This window comes from Myodes glareolus, chromosome 5 (genome assembly GCF_982192425.1).
Source record: "Myodes glareolus chromosome 5, mMyoGla1.1, whole genome shotgun sequence".
Classification (NCBI taxonomy): domain Eukaryota; kingdom Metazoa; phylum Chordata; class Mammalia; order Rodentia; family Cricetidae; genus Myodes; species Myodes glareolus.
In genome coordinates, this window is record NC_142030.1 from 13642059 (window position 1) to 13657373 (window position 15315).

General features: G+C 42.0%; 1 protein-coding gene across 1 annotated transcript in view; it reads right to left on the reverse strand.

Moving 5' to 3' along the window:
- The window catches only part of Dnah14 (dynein axonemal heavy chain 14), a 238716-nt gene extending 223526 nt beyond the window's left edge, over positions 1–15190 (reverse strand). Inside the window, exons 1-4 of the mRNA XM_048439562.3 lie at positions 15082–15190; positions 10981–11089; positions 7988–8118; positions 1990–2136 (exon numbers count right to left, since the gene is read on the reverse strand). Coding sequence (XP_048295519.3) covers positions 1990–2136; positions 7988–8118; positions 10981–11054 — 352 coding nt within the window. The 5' untranslated portion in view covers positions 11055–11089; positions 15082–15190. The remainder of the gene's footprint in view (positions 1–1989; positions 2137–7987; positions 8119–10980; positions 11090–15081) is intronic.
- Between the last annotated feature and the right edge of the window lie 125 nt (positions 15191–15315).

Below are 15315 nucleotides of genomic sequence, written 5' to 3' on the forward strand. Positions count from 1 at the left end.
GTCTTTAGGGATAAGGTATATAGTGTCCGAGCTTACTTATCTCTTACTTTGCTTGAAAAGCTTTCCAACACTGAATTGGATTTGTGGATAAGAAGATCTTAAGTAAACTATAAATAGTGTCAAGAAAGAAAGCCAGGCGTCACAAAGGGTTTAACTGCATGATCAGAGATCATAAGCCACAGGAAATACTAGAACAAGGCCAGTCAAAGCCTTTCTTAATTGAGGCATAGGAAGATCAGAAGCAAAAGATCGGAGGAAGTGATGTGGGTTGGAGGCATTCTTCCTAAGGACAGACACTTTCCAAACTCCTTGCAAGCCATATTTCTTGATCTCTTTGCTGGCAGTTAATAATTTCATGCTTCTTGACACAATCTATGTGTTTTGCTTTTGCTTCTATTTTCCATGCTATGCAGATTACCCCTTAATCTTCATTTTATAGTTTTTTCAGTTTTTAAATTAAGTTTCAAAGTGTACATATTTATAGAGCACAATATAATAATTCAGTACATATATGTGACATATCAGACATGCCATTACCATAATGATCAGACCAGTCATCACCACTCCCCTCTCCTTAAACACTTCTCAGTGTTGAGGACCTTCAAACTCCTCTACAGATCTTTAGAAAATGTCAAGCTTTGTGACTCATACTCCCTCCATTTCCCTCCTCTGTGCTGTTCTTTACCATGACTAGATGTTAACTTACACCAGTTTTTACAAATGCTTCGCTTATTTAAATCTCCCTGCTGACTAGTGATGCGTGGCAATCTCCACACACTTGTTTACATGTTATACCTTTTGCTGTGACGATTCAGATAGTTGCCCTTTTGTTAACTGGCAGATGGCCCTTGAGGTTTTGTTTTTTTCCTTGTATATTTTGGAAATTGGCCCCCTGTCCAGTGAATAGTTTGACAATGTTTTCTCCCATCCTGTGAGCTGTTTCTTCTCTTTAGTGACCATTGACTCTGCTATGCAGAAGGCCCTCGTTAAATAACAGAGCAAACGGCAGGGACTTTTGAAAGCACACGAGACGTGCCAGCAATCCTAAAACATTATTCTGTATCTCAGGCCTACCAGAAGTCATGCTGCCATCTGAACAAAAGAGGAAAACTCGTCAATGTTTCCTCAAAGCCAGGAAAAGAGACTGGAATAAATCTGCTAGCAAGATAAACTCTGACGCAATGCACTAACCACCGAGAAGAAGACAGTCAATCATCCTTCTGACTAGCAGAAGTCTCAGGACCTCTGGCACTCAGTGGATGCTGAATACTGATGTGGGTTTTCTGCTGAGATATTGAGAAACCAGGACGTTCCCGTGTGAATAAGGAGTTCTAATGATAAACCCATCTCTGGGTCATAGTGTTCCAGTAAGAAACAGAAAAACTTCCTTTATACAATTTATGATATTAAAATAGTGATTTCAGATATAAAGAAAATATCAAAACATTCATGGGGGAAATGTTTTAACTATTTGGGCATTCAATCTTTGTATCAGATAAAGATATAAATCTCTAATCAGTGCAGACCTGTAATCCCAGAGTTTGAGGCAGGAGGATCTTGATTTCAAGGCCAGCCTGAACTACATGGTGAGTCTTTTGTTTAAGAAACCAAAGGCTGACAATACAGAAAGGTGGGAGAGCACTAGTCTAGCCTGTGCAAGGCCCTGTGATCAACACCCGCAAGCCCCACCCACACATACACAACATACAAGTTTCACTAGAAACATAAAACAAAGCTATAATTTGTCTTGCATGGATTGCCAAAACTAAGGTCTGAGAATATCTTCAGTAAGAACATAATCATTGAATACCTTGTCAATTTTAATGCTATTGTAAATTTCAAAAATAATTCAAAAATTATCAGTTTTTAAAGGTACCAAACATTCAAGACTCAGCCAGACATTTTCTCTTCCAACATAAGGACAAAAACCACGAGAAAGCTTGCCAGCATGTGCTGCTTCCTACAAACTGGCGCAAACCTGCAGCGTACCTTCCCTGTCAAATGAATGAAGCCGGGCTTTCTCCACTTTTGCCTTAGTATAAGTTTGTTCCTTTTTGACTTTTGATTTCTTTCTCTTGGGGGCAATTAATCCTGAAGCCACTGCACACTGTTGACCGATCCTTTCTTCAAAGTAATCTGCGAGGAAAAACATTATGAACCAAGTATCTATTGTGAACTCTAATAATACCATAGTAACTTCATAGACCGCGCAGTATACCCAGCAATTATATGAGGCACTGGGAGCACAAGCTGAGCCAAGGGACCTGGGTTCACAGAATGCGGGTTACTCTTCTGTCTGTTTCCTTTGCAAGATGCATGCCTGCCTTTTCTTCTGGACAAGGAGGCAAAGCATGGGAGGGCTATAAATAGTCACTGGCCTTGCCTAGAGGGGATCCTTAATTGACAAGGCTGCCATTAGGCCTCTTGGTTAATGACAGTGATGACTTTTCACAACGATCTCACCCTTTCCGTCTTCCACACTCCACCTACTGTCATAGTGAGAAGCACAGACACTTCTAAGTTGGCTAGCACCACTAAAGCCTTGGCTAAGGTGAATGTTGGTTGCTCTGCTTGCTCATTTTATTCATATAGAACATCTTTAGAGTATGAATGGATGCTCACGGGAAATAAATCTTTTAACTAACTTTCACTTGGGACTGAGCACAGAATATATTCAAATATGAATGCAGAAGAGTTAAAAGGGCATTGCTCATATTCCTGTGGTTTCCTTAGCTGGTGGCTTACATGTAGAAGACTGGGGAAGCCCCTGCCAAGAGGGCTCTTTAGAAGCAATTTCATTTGTTCTCTTACATTTAACAAAAACAGATGCAGCAAGAGCACCGAGCTACAACCTCGTCAGGGACAAAAGACCGTAACTACAAGCAAACAGATGAGTGCAGATGAGATCAGTCCATGTCATCCTGTCCCACGCAGCCCTTAGCCCCACTTCAGGGGACGTGTCTGCTCGGAGAAGACTCATTAGTTCGTCCTTTCCAAGTAATCAAATGTTGAGAGGTGGTGAGGTTTTGAATTTTGAAGGAGGACGAGGAGCTAAGGTAGAGGAACCACGAGACAGCAGACACTTGGTTTGGCTGATGGGCAAGGAAAGGCTGGTTTTCTGGGATGGGTGAGAGGAGACAGAGTTGTACGATGCAGATATTCCCAAGGACGCGCTCACACGGCAGCTGCTTATGGTCTCATGCTCCAGAGAGCCCAGATTGGAAAGTGGGTTTGTTTTCCTTATCACTCCCCACTCGCCACTTCCAAAACAATTTGTACCCTTTAAGAATAAAAATAAAATCCTACTCCTTTGAAGTTCCTGGATTTTGCTACATCATACACTCCAACGTTTCACTGACTCCAATTGCTTGGTCACTCAGCTAACTTGCAGCTTTGGCTCCACAGAAGACCACCTTCTCCATTTCAGTGCCCCTGAGCCGAGACCTGTTTGGTGCTATGTCCTTCTGTTGCATCCCAGATCTCCTCAAATTTCTACAACTCAACCACTAACATTTTGGTGTGGGAGGTCCTTTTGTTTATGTGTTGCTTTTATTGGTTAATGAATAAAGAAAACTGACTTGGCCTATAGAATGGGAGGAGGAAGGCAGAGTGAGGGAGAAGCCATGGAGCCTCCCGGAGACAGATGCTGGGAATTTTGCCCGGTAAGCCAGTCTCACGGCGATACACAGATTAATAGAAATGGGTTAAATTAATATGTAAGAGTTAGCCAATAAGAAGCTAAAGCTAATGGCCAAACAGTGATTTAAATAATACAGTTTCTGTGTGATTATTTTGGGGCTAAGTGGCCGGGAACTAACTAGCGGCCTCCATACAACAACATTTAAGCAACTATAGGCCACATCTACAACACAGTCTTAAAAAGGAATTGTGTTTGTTTATTTTACAGATTACCTATTAAGAACTACAATTCAACAATATGTAGTTAGTTGCTCCATGTGTGACTACTGGTGCATTACACCGTGTGTCATCATCTCCTCTCCGTTCTTTCAGCTTGCTTGAGCCCCCTCCCCAACACGGCTACCTGTCCCCTCACCAGTATGTCCACTCCATTGCTCCACACTCTCTTACAGTCCATCACCCCTCAGTTCTCACCTTTCTCTTTAGCCATGTCAGATAATGTCCTTACACACACCCTTGCCAATGCTGTAAACTGTCTCGTCACATCTCCACATCTCAGTGCTGTTAGGTAAGGCTTCTTGGCAAAGCGGGTTTGGCAACAGCACAGACTCATTGTAATGAACCATACACGGACCCTGAACACAAGCCACGGAGTCTATTGCTGTTTCGTCAACTTGTTCTTGCTGGCTATTTCTAATTTTCCTCCAAGCTCCTCAAACTTGGAAACAGATTCCATCTTGCAGCCTCCACCCTTCAACTCTACCTTTGCTTCTCAGCTAATGTGTGTGCCGGGTTTTGGATGGAAATCTCTTCACTTCACCACTGACACACAAACAAAGTACCGTCACCAGCCCACGGTTCCCTCTGATTTAGTAGTGGAGGCACCTGGTTTTCCTGCCACCCGAGTGAGTCCTTTCCATCTTTTATTTACACTTCTTCCTTAATATCTGCCCTGCTCGCTCTCTTCTCCTGCATGGACCTCCATACTGACTCCATTCTCAGACCACACCCCAGTCATCACTAACACCGTCTCTTCAAAGATGAACTTCTCGAGAGCTGCAAATGGCCACTTCACCTATCATCCAGTCTTTGTCTCCTGCACTCTTGGAAATCCCACCAAAATGGCACTCAAGCGACCACACTTTTGAGGTCAGTATGCTCAATGGACATTTTCCTGTCCGGGTTTTACTAGTGTGTGAGTAACATTTCATGTTTTATTAATTTTTTTTCTAGAAGGTGGGCTGAGAGAGGGTCCCATTTTGCACCACTGCCTGCACTAGGACTCGCCACATAGATCTGGTTGGCCTTAAACTTGCGACAACCATACTGCCTCTGCCTCCTGAGTGCCAGGATTACAGGGGTCAGCTACCATTCCTAACTCTAATTCTTTCTTATACAATTACTTCCCACTGATTTTGATGACATCACATACCCATTTCTTTATCATCCTTGTCAGCCTCAAGCTGACCAATCCCATATCCTTTGTATCTGACCTTTTTCTGGCTCATAATTGCTAGACACCTTCGCTAAGGATTCTCACTGTGGCTAAGGCTTAAACTTCCAGTTTTAGGATTCCCCAAGTGCATCATCTCAGGCCTGATACTTCAGAGCTTCTGGATCACATTCGACTGTCTCCTCAACATCTTTGGGATGAACCAAAGGTATTCTCAACTTCCTATGTCCAAAAATCAAACTCACAGCCTCTTTCCCAGACCCCATAGATCCTTTGTGAGGTTTCCTATTTTAGTATATGGTACCTCTTAGTCATCATGTTCAGAAAGCTAGAAGCCTCAGAACCATCTTCAACACCTCCCGTTCTCTCTGATCCAGCAGCATGACTGACAAGTCTACTTCATAATACTTAGAGTCTGCTAACTGGTCTCCCTGAGTCAATTCTTTAATCTGTAGTCTTTTCAAAATGATAAATAGGATCACATTAACTCTTTGCTTAATAGCTGGAGACGGTGAGCCACACCTTTAATCCCACCACTTGGAAAGCAGAGGCAGGTGGATTTGATTTGAGGTCATCCTGATATACACGGCAAGGTCCAGACTAGCCAAAGCTACAAAGTGAGACTCAGGTCTTAAAAAACAGGATCAGGGGTGGGAGGGTACCCTGGAAAGATGGCTCAGGAGTTGAGAGCACACACTGCTTGGGTAGAGGGGCCTAAGTTTGAATCCCAGCACCCTCATCTAGTGACTCACAACTGTCTGTAACGCGTGCTCACGGGTGTTCCATCTCTTCCGTGGACTCCTGCACTCATTCACATACACGTGCCCACACCCAAACCCACACACACCAAAAATAAAAATAAAAACCCCAAACCAACAATCTAAAAAACCTTTCTATTGTTCTTATCTTCCAGGCTCACAAACTCTTTAACCTGGATGCCACGTCCTCAGTTTCCAACCCTTGAATTTCTATGCAGCTCACATTTCTGTCCTCTTTTTCTTGAGGAAAATAGCAAAAAGACCAAATTCAAACAATCTGCCCAAAGAATGCCTGGAATCCCGGCTCTCAGATCCCTTCAGGGAACCAACCCACGGATCTTCAGGCAGAAGTGACAATTGGAGGAGTGACTGAGGAGTTGATTGGAGCTGTCCAGGTGACAAGGACAACAAAGGTCATTGTATGTCTAATTTTAGACAGGAAAGGGACACTGATTTTGACATACTGGAAATGGAGTAGAAAGCAGAGAAAACTCTCATCTATGAAACTGAAGATGGCACCAGAGAGATAGAGAAACAGTTCAGTTGGTGAAGAGCTTGCTGTTTATGGTGGTTTGAATGACACCATTAGGAGGTGTGGCTTTGTTGGAGTAGGTATGTCACTGTGGGGGTGGGCTCTGAGGTCTCCTCTGCTCAAGCTACTCCCAGTGTTGCAGACCACTTCCTGATCAAGAAGTAGCTCCTTTTCTACTCTCAATTCCTTCTCCAGCACCATATCTGTCTGCATGCTACCATGTCCCACCATGATGATAATGGACCAAACCTCTGAACTGTAAGTCACCACAATGAAATGTTTTCCTTTGTAAGAGTTGCTGTGGTCATGGTGTCTCTTCACAGCAATAGAAATCCTAACTAAGACACTGCTGAAGCATGGAGACCTGAGCTCAATCTCCAGAACCCATGAAAGAAGATTAGTGTATAATTATACTTGCAATCCTTTGAGGAAGAGGAGATAGGAGGATGCCTGGGGCTAGGTGGCCACTCAGCCAAGCCTACTTGGCCAGTGCCAAGCCAGTGAGAATGACCTTGTCTCAAACAGTAGTATCTGGGAAGTGACAGCTAATGTTGTCTTTTGGTCTTTTCATGTATCTGTTCTCATGTGCACATACCCTCACATACCAGTGCATATGCGCACACACACACACACACACACACACACACACACACACACACATACACACACACACACTGGTGCATATGCACACACACAGTCACACATACATACACAGGTACATATGCACACATACACACAAACACACAGTGGTGCATATGCACACACACAACTAAGAGAAATAAAAGGAAGTTATCAAAATTCTACAGAATGAGGGAGTGAAACAGGTTATTCTATTTTTCAATAATGTTTGAGGATTTGGCCATGAGGAAGAGCCTTCTCTGCAGAGCGGAGGAGGACAGAGCAGGCGAGGAGTGAGGTTCAGAGGTGGAGTGAGGCAGAAAGTCTGGATCCCTCTGTCAAGACTACTGATCCTGTAGTGGTGACTCCTGGAAGGAACACGGGTCTCAAGATATTCCTGTTTGGGGTTCTGTTTTTAAGGAAGGCTATGCACACAGCACTCCATGGGCTTAGTGGCTTAGTGGACACAGCAGAGAGGAGCTCTACAAGGCAGCTATCTGGAGTACTATAGACAGACCCGAGCTTATCAACCAGGGCCATGAAAGAGCTACACAGAGAAAACTCAGTAGTTAAAAACTAACACACTGGATGTGGTAGAATTTGAACAAAGGAAGACTTAAAACAGGCAGGTATGCAGAGCAATCAGGACTCTAGGAGTTATGGGTCAGTGAGAGAAAGAGGAAGAAGGGGAGGGATGAAACAGTCAGAAAGCAGAGAAGACTTAAGAATATACTTATGTATTTAAGGTCTTATAGTTTATGGTGATCACAATATAAAGAGATTATTGATGTCAGGCATTCTTGGTGGTGGCGGTGACATGCCTGTTATTTTATCATTATCTGTATCAGTACTTAAATTAGGATGCTTTAAAGAAGGCTCTCACATCAGGAGGCATCTCCACTTGCTGTGCCTTGTGGAATTAGTTCAACATCAAAGCTCCAATTTTGAAAGAAAGCACTACAGTTAAAGAACATATAAATGTCATGCCTGGGTGGTGATCCTGGTAGATCCCCTCTGCTCCCTCTGATTTCAAGGACACGGAGGACGTTCTCTTCACTGCAGCCCCAGCTGGTTGGTTCTCTGATGATGTGCCATCTTTGCACCTTTGATCTATATGGCTTAAATGTGTAAGAGGACAAAATAATAATAATAATAATAATAATAATAATAATAATAACAAGAAGAAGAAGAAGAAGAAGAAGAAGAAGAAGAAGAAGAAGAAGAAGAAGAAGATCTGCATACCATCTCAAGCCCCATAGCTGTAACCAACACAGAGTCTTTGGTTTAACAGATGACATGGTTAACACTATAATTTAAGATTGCTATTTACTCTGTGTTTTATAACAGCATCACATCTATTCTTTTAAGCAGTGTTTTGCTAGATATTTGAAAAACAAAACAACCATTTACATAAAAATAATTAATGTTAAATGGGACTAACAGGTTCAGCATAAAATAATAAATAGTATGCACTATTATGGACAGTTTAAAGATTGACATAAGTTTTTGAAGAGGAAGAAATACCACCCATTAGGTTAGTGGCATAAAATTCCACACTCCTACACTGCCTTTCTTCATGAAGGCAACAACAAACAGTCCATCCACATTGATTACACATGTTGGGAAGACTTTATAAGAGAATCCAAAGTCAGTGACTTCAATTGACTTATACAGTCAAGTGGGCAAACTTGTAAGACAGAAGAAATGTGGGGTTTTGTAAAGCCTTAAATGTATTTCTCAGGTCTGGGAGACATGGGTCTGCTGCTATATTAAACAAAAATAATAACAAGAAAAAGAAAGTGACAGTCAAGAGCACACAGCACAACTTCTGGGAACTTATTTTTGGGTGTGCTGTTAGGTATTTTTATGGCCTTTCCCTCTGAGCACTTTCTGAGTCCCCATTTTGTTATAAATGTCTTGAAATGTTGCCTCTTCATTGGAAGGCCTTTAGTCTGTTATTTATGAACTTTGGACGGCAATCTTTATATAGTGAACTTGGACTTTCACATTTTAAAATAATGTAAGAACCCAGTCCTTGGCTTCAATAGAATTGACCTATCTTGACCTTTATGGTTAGTTTTGAAGTCTTAGGACATCTAACCTTACCCAAGGTGATTATGAAACTCTTGCGTGTTTCCCTAATGGTTTTAAAGCTTTGCCTTTCAGTCCTTTAATGCATTCCTTCGTGTTTAGTCATAGTCTTGCCTTAATTCATGAGAAAACAGTACACATTGCAGGCTCTGATCCCACCCACAGGCCTTGTCTTAGAGCTACAGAACCATCAGAGCACCGTTAGTTACAGCTGTCAGAGCACCATTAGCTAGCATGGCTACCCTTCCCCTCACAAGATGATTTTCTTTTCAGAAGGTGTTTTTTTTTTTTAGTGGATATTTCTAATTGTTTGGGGGATTTTCCTAGTTACGTGGTTACTAGAATACACTGTAATTAGTACATCATGTCCATTATGACTTTCTATGCTCACTTTGTAATTGTTCCACAAAATGTGGTAGAGAATTTGTACGCTGCAGCTGTTGGGGCCACAACTAACCCTTTGCGTGTCTCTGTCTACTTTAAAACCAGGGTACTAATTTGGTTGTTTCTATCTTCTATTGCAGACCAGGCTGGCCTCAGTCTGGGGGGAATCCTCCTGCCTCTGCCTCCCAAGCACTGGGAAGATAGGCCCACAATACTGTGCCTGGCTTTGAAGTGAATGTCTTAATCATAAAGTTACAGCTTATTTATCTTTCCTTTTGCTTTTAGCGACTTCTCGTCTGGCAGGTAATACCTTCTTTTGTCGTTGATGCCACAATAACGTCTCTGTCTCACAAGCTTCCCGTCCTTCTCTTTTTGATCTATTGGGATGTTCTTATACTTTTCAGGATGTTTCCATAACATACATTTTAGCTGTATCCAGTTTGACAATTCAAAATTATTTTAGAGTACTTTGAACTAATTTCCCTACAGATTGTATCTTTTACTAAGAACTCAGTCATTTTTTATTTATTGTTATTAGAAACATACTTTAGATTTATTGAGAACATTTTATTTTGTTAACCATGCATTCCCCTTCATCTCCTACTTCCTATCTTGACTATATTTCTGACATTATGTTTTCATTTTATTTATTTATTTAAATCCACCTGCCTCTGCCCTCCTGAATACTGGGATTAAAGATGTGCACAACCATGCCGGGCTTGATACTCTAGTTTTTAATTGTCAAGAGCTATTTCTTTTTTGATAAATGTTAGGCATTTTTAACTTCTAAAATTGACTCATTTCTCTGGTTGTCTTGTGAGAGCTCTAAGATTGTTGGTGAACTTTTACGTTTGTGTCGTCTGTTCCTTCCACACTTATTTGATTTTTTTTTTTGTATTTCACTCGTGTCATGAAACCTTCCTCATGGTCAAGCACTAGTCATCTTTAATAATGTAATTATTCAGCAGTGGGCTGGGCCTGAAAGATCGCCTGAGCATAAGATCAGGGTAAGATCGACACAAGAAGGTATTACCTGGGTCAGTCCAAGTTTTCTGAAATCCAGAACCCTCAACAAATCTCCACATAACATTTGAAAACTAACTTTTAGGAAGAGGATGAGATAATGGATTACGCCATGGCATTTCCGAACACATGTATGATTATAGCGTGTTCTCTCCCCCCACTGTCCTCCCCACTCATGACATTTTAAGGTTGTCTGTTTGTTGAGTTTCAGTCTCATGTAACCTAGACTGTACTTAAGCTTAATGTTTAGCCAAAAATAGTCTTGAAGTTCTGATCCTTCTGCCTCCAGAGTATTGGTCATGTACCACCACGTCAGATTAACATTAGCTGGGGACTGAGCCAAGTTTTCATGCATGATCGACAAGCAAGCATGCTATCAGCTGAGCTAGATCCCCACCATGGCTTTCTAGGAGTTGTATATTGTTGAAAGTTTACTCTAGAAATAAAACGAACAAACCTCATTTTACTGTGTCTTATTTTACCTTTGTCTTGGCTTGCGTTCCTTGTCTACATCTGGTTTTCGAACTGTCAGGTCAATGGGTATAAATGTCTCCATCTAATTTTCTAAGTGAAACTATGAAATAACTGGCTCTGAAAAACATAATCACATTGTATTTTTAATATGAAGAGAGTTGAGAACTATTGGTGTTGATATTCAAACATGCCGCTATTGTTGCCAACTCCTCAGAAGGTTTAGTGTAATATTCCAAACAATGCAAGCATTTCTTAAATACAGCATAGCATCCAGATGTGTGCTAAGCTAGTTGCCCTTTGTGATGAATCTCCAGACGCCACTTCCCCGTCCTTAGACTGGTGGGTCTATTTACACCCCACCTTCAGTTTTCATTATGTCCAGGCTAACAGCTAAAAGTCCCAGGCTCACTTCCTTTCTGAAGGTCATCAAAAGACCTTATGAAAGTAAACACAACAGTAGCTGGAGCTACTGGAACAACTTCAGAATTTGCTAAAGAGCAAAAGGTCTCGATCCTACCATCCATCCACGGAGAGTAGGAAAAACAGGAGGCGGGGTGAATCATGCAAAAGGGAATCTTGTGCTGAATGTGCAAGCAGTCAGTGGAAGAACACACGCTTAGCTTGTGTAACACACACACACACGGTGAAGGGAGGGGCATGACATAGTAAGTGATGGTGTCCGGGAGTATTCTGTAACCAGAGTCAAGAATTTAAGCCTAGAGAACAATGTAAGATAGAAAAGGCCTTAGCTAACAAGTCGCACTGCAGATAAATCAAGGAAGGCAAGAGTAGTCCTCGCTGGGACAGAAATGCTGGAGATGCTAACTAACGTTGGGTATAAAGCTGACATCTGCTGTGCCAATACAAGGCAGTCTACGCAGTGACCAGACATGGGAGGCACAACTTCAGTTCAAAATTCAGCAGAGAAGGGGCCATCCTCTGCAGTTGAGGACTGAAGGGGTCGATGTCAGGGCCATACCTTGAGATGAAGAGATGGGCCTGGGGTAACACCTCAAAATAGATAAAGACTCACACCATGAGAGACAGGGGCTGGGTTAAAATCATCCCTGAAATAAAGTCTCTCTGCACTTGTGACAGCAGGAGTTGGTAAGTTTTCCAGAAATAAGCCAAAGTAAATATTTTCAGCTTTGTGGGCAAAAAGGCAAAACTGGACATATTATTTAAGTGCTCATATAAGAAAAAAGAAGCTTTTAAAAGTTTCTTATTGATGAAAATGTAACAAATTATAATAATTGAGCACAGTTCTAGCTATCTTTGAAGTCACAGAAATCCACCTGCCTGTGCCTCCTGCATGCTGGGATTAATGACATGAGCCACCACCCCCAGCTTCTGTTTTCATATTTTTAATATCGTCCTGCTAATCTAAAAAGAATAGCATTTCATAATATTGAGATTCAAAATTAGTCACCAAATGGGCTGCAAAATATTCAGTGTCACCTTGTAGAAAGCCACACAAATGCAAGTGCAGGCCAGAGCCTGCCTGTGCGCTATCCACGCAGGCGCAGGGACTGGGAGCTGTCAATACAGGTGTAGGGCCTGTAGGCTATCAAACACATGCAGGGCCTGTAGGCTATCCACGCAGGTGCAGGGCTTGTGGGCACCATTTTCAACCCGTTCAAGAGAGCAGTGTGCTACTCTAACTGCTTTGACTTTGGAATGACATCTATTTATGCTCTCATCAAAATCACTAAATATTTAATAAGCAAAAGAAAAAATGTTGCTTAATCTTGATATTAATTAAAATGCAAAATGATATTTTTCCCTGCTTTTGATCAGACAAGATAAAAGCCATCACAGAAGCCTCATGCATCTCCATGGCAACAATAAATGTCAGAACATATCTTCAGGGAAAAACAACTTAAGAATTTTATACGAAGCCAAATTTCATTTAAGCAATATTATAACATTTTCAAACAAGTAAAACTTGGGAAGAATAGCACCCACAAGCCTTTCTTGTAAAATATATGTAATGCATGTTATATATCTGATAATAATTCTCATCAACACAGATCAGAAGGGGGAAAACTTGGAAATGGAGAAAGTAATAGAGTGTTAAATATATTAAATGGAGTCAAGCAGCTCTTAGCCTAGGACTGTAGAGCTAAATCTTATTTCTATGCCTCTATTTCTACAGCAAAAATCTAAATACCAGTATAGAAAGTACAGTATAAACATTAATAAAATAATTAAGAAAGGGAGAAAGGAAGGTAGAGGAAATGGAAGACGGATAAGTGAAGCATAATCTTGTCTTTCATATGTAGAGGTCAATAAACACCATCAAAAGTTCATCAATATAGTAAATTTAAATGCAATATAATAATAATAATAATAATAATAATAATAATAATAGAGTAGGACACACAGGCCCTAGCTTCAATTCCCAGACTACACACGAAATTGCACATATATAAGATATTATGCAATCCATCCATCCAATCTCAAATGCATAGACCACGAAATAAAGGTTGAACTATAATAAATTGAAATAAACTATACATGAAGTAAAACTGAACTAATCAGGTGGATCCCTGGAGCCCACTGACAGCTTGCCTTGCATTCTGTAAGCTTCTGGGCCAATGAGAAGGCTTGTCTTAAACAAAAGGCAGAATGGGGAATAAGCGGTTAGTCCTCTGACCGCCACAGGACGTACACACACGTGGACTACCTCACCCCTCCTCCCTGCTCCACCAACATGACAACATAGACACACAAGAGAGATGCAGTTGGGCATGATGATGCAAGCTTGTAATTCGTGCACTCAGGCAGGTGAGGGGGTAAGATTGAGAGTTAAAGACCAACCTTGGTTATGTAGCAAGAAGCAGGGAGGGGAAAGGTGGAGTGGGAGGTGGAAGAAGAAATATGTAATTAACATACAAAATAATAATATTATAGATGTCAGGAAGGAAATTATCTGAACTAAAGTGTTTTTAAGATCTTTGCATTATCTAGAGGAAAATCAAGAAAATCGGTTGGTAGCAAGGGTGTTTATCTAGCTCATGAAACAAGTATATGGAAAGGGAAGAAAGGAGAAAGGGGTTGGGGGGGAGTAGGGTGTAGCTGTCCTATGCTACAAACCTGTAATTCCAGCACTTGAGAACCAGGTTCTCAAAAAAACAAACAAACAAACAAACAAACCAGAACATTCCCAAAAGCAACACTTGAGTTTCCACATGCCAAACACTGAGCGGCCTACCAACAATGGCTGTCATTGTTGGGTGTACACAGAGGATTATTTCATTTATTTGTTGCCTTTGTCACCCCACTACCAGTGTGTCACAGGGTATTGATCCAGAACTCAGTGTATTAGGTAGACAGTGGCAGAAATCTAAAGAGCCCAGCATTTTCCAGAGGGTCACAAATAAATACAAGGATACTTAGAGTTGAGCAACCTGGGTTTGAGAAAGGCGATGTCTTGGGACCGATACTTTTAGGAAGTGTGTATTATGTGTGCATATAAACACTGTCGTTAGCTTCGACAGTTAGCTCCCTGGTGTGTGAACTTGACACACCAGGGAAGAGGGATCTTGAATGAGGAGATGCTCCCATAGGACTGTCCTGTAGAGCTATGTGTGGGGCATTTCCTTAACTGCTAATTGATACAAGACTGCCCTAATAGCATGCAGGAGACTGGTGACCTCTGTGAGCTCAGTCATTCTCAGGCAGGTAGACCTGGGCTGTGTAAGAGAGGAAGATGAATAAGCCTTGAGGGGCAAGCCAGGGTTCCTCCAAAACCGCTTCAGTTCCTGCCTGCAGGTTCCTGCCCTGGTGTCTCCTGCTAGGGACTATGATACATAAGCCAAACAAACCCTTTCCTTCCCCAAGATACTTTGTATCAGAGATACAAACTAGAACAAACGAGCCGGTACAGGATGATGTCAAACAGCGGTAAAGCTTCGGGAAGCGCACAAACACCACTTACTTAGGACTGGAAAACACACACTTTAAACTCTCGGTCTAGGAATGGTTCACTACGGCCTGGTTGGTCAGTAGCATCTAGGAAATGTTGCTCTGAGGAGGACAGGACACCTGTAAGAACATTCCCAAGGGGCCCAGAAGCAAGCAGAGACCTAGGTCAGATGCCCGTTTACCTCGTGTGCTGTGGCAATGAAGGCCTCCTCCTCCTCTCCCTCCTTCTCCTGCTTCAGCACCGCACACCCCAGGGTCAGGGGTCAGAGCCTACGGCTGCAGCTCCATCTCACTAACGGTCAAGTGCCTCGTGCCTCAGGAAGCCAAGGGAGCCAAGGCCTGAAGCGCCGCAGGCCTGGAGGCAGCTCACGCAATGGTTGCTAGGGGCTGGAGCTGGGGTGAACTTGCGACCCTGC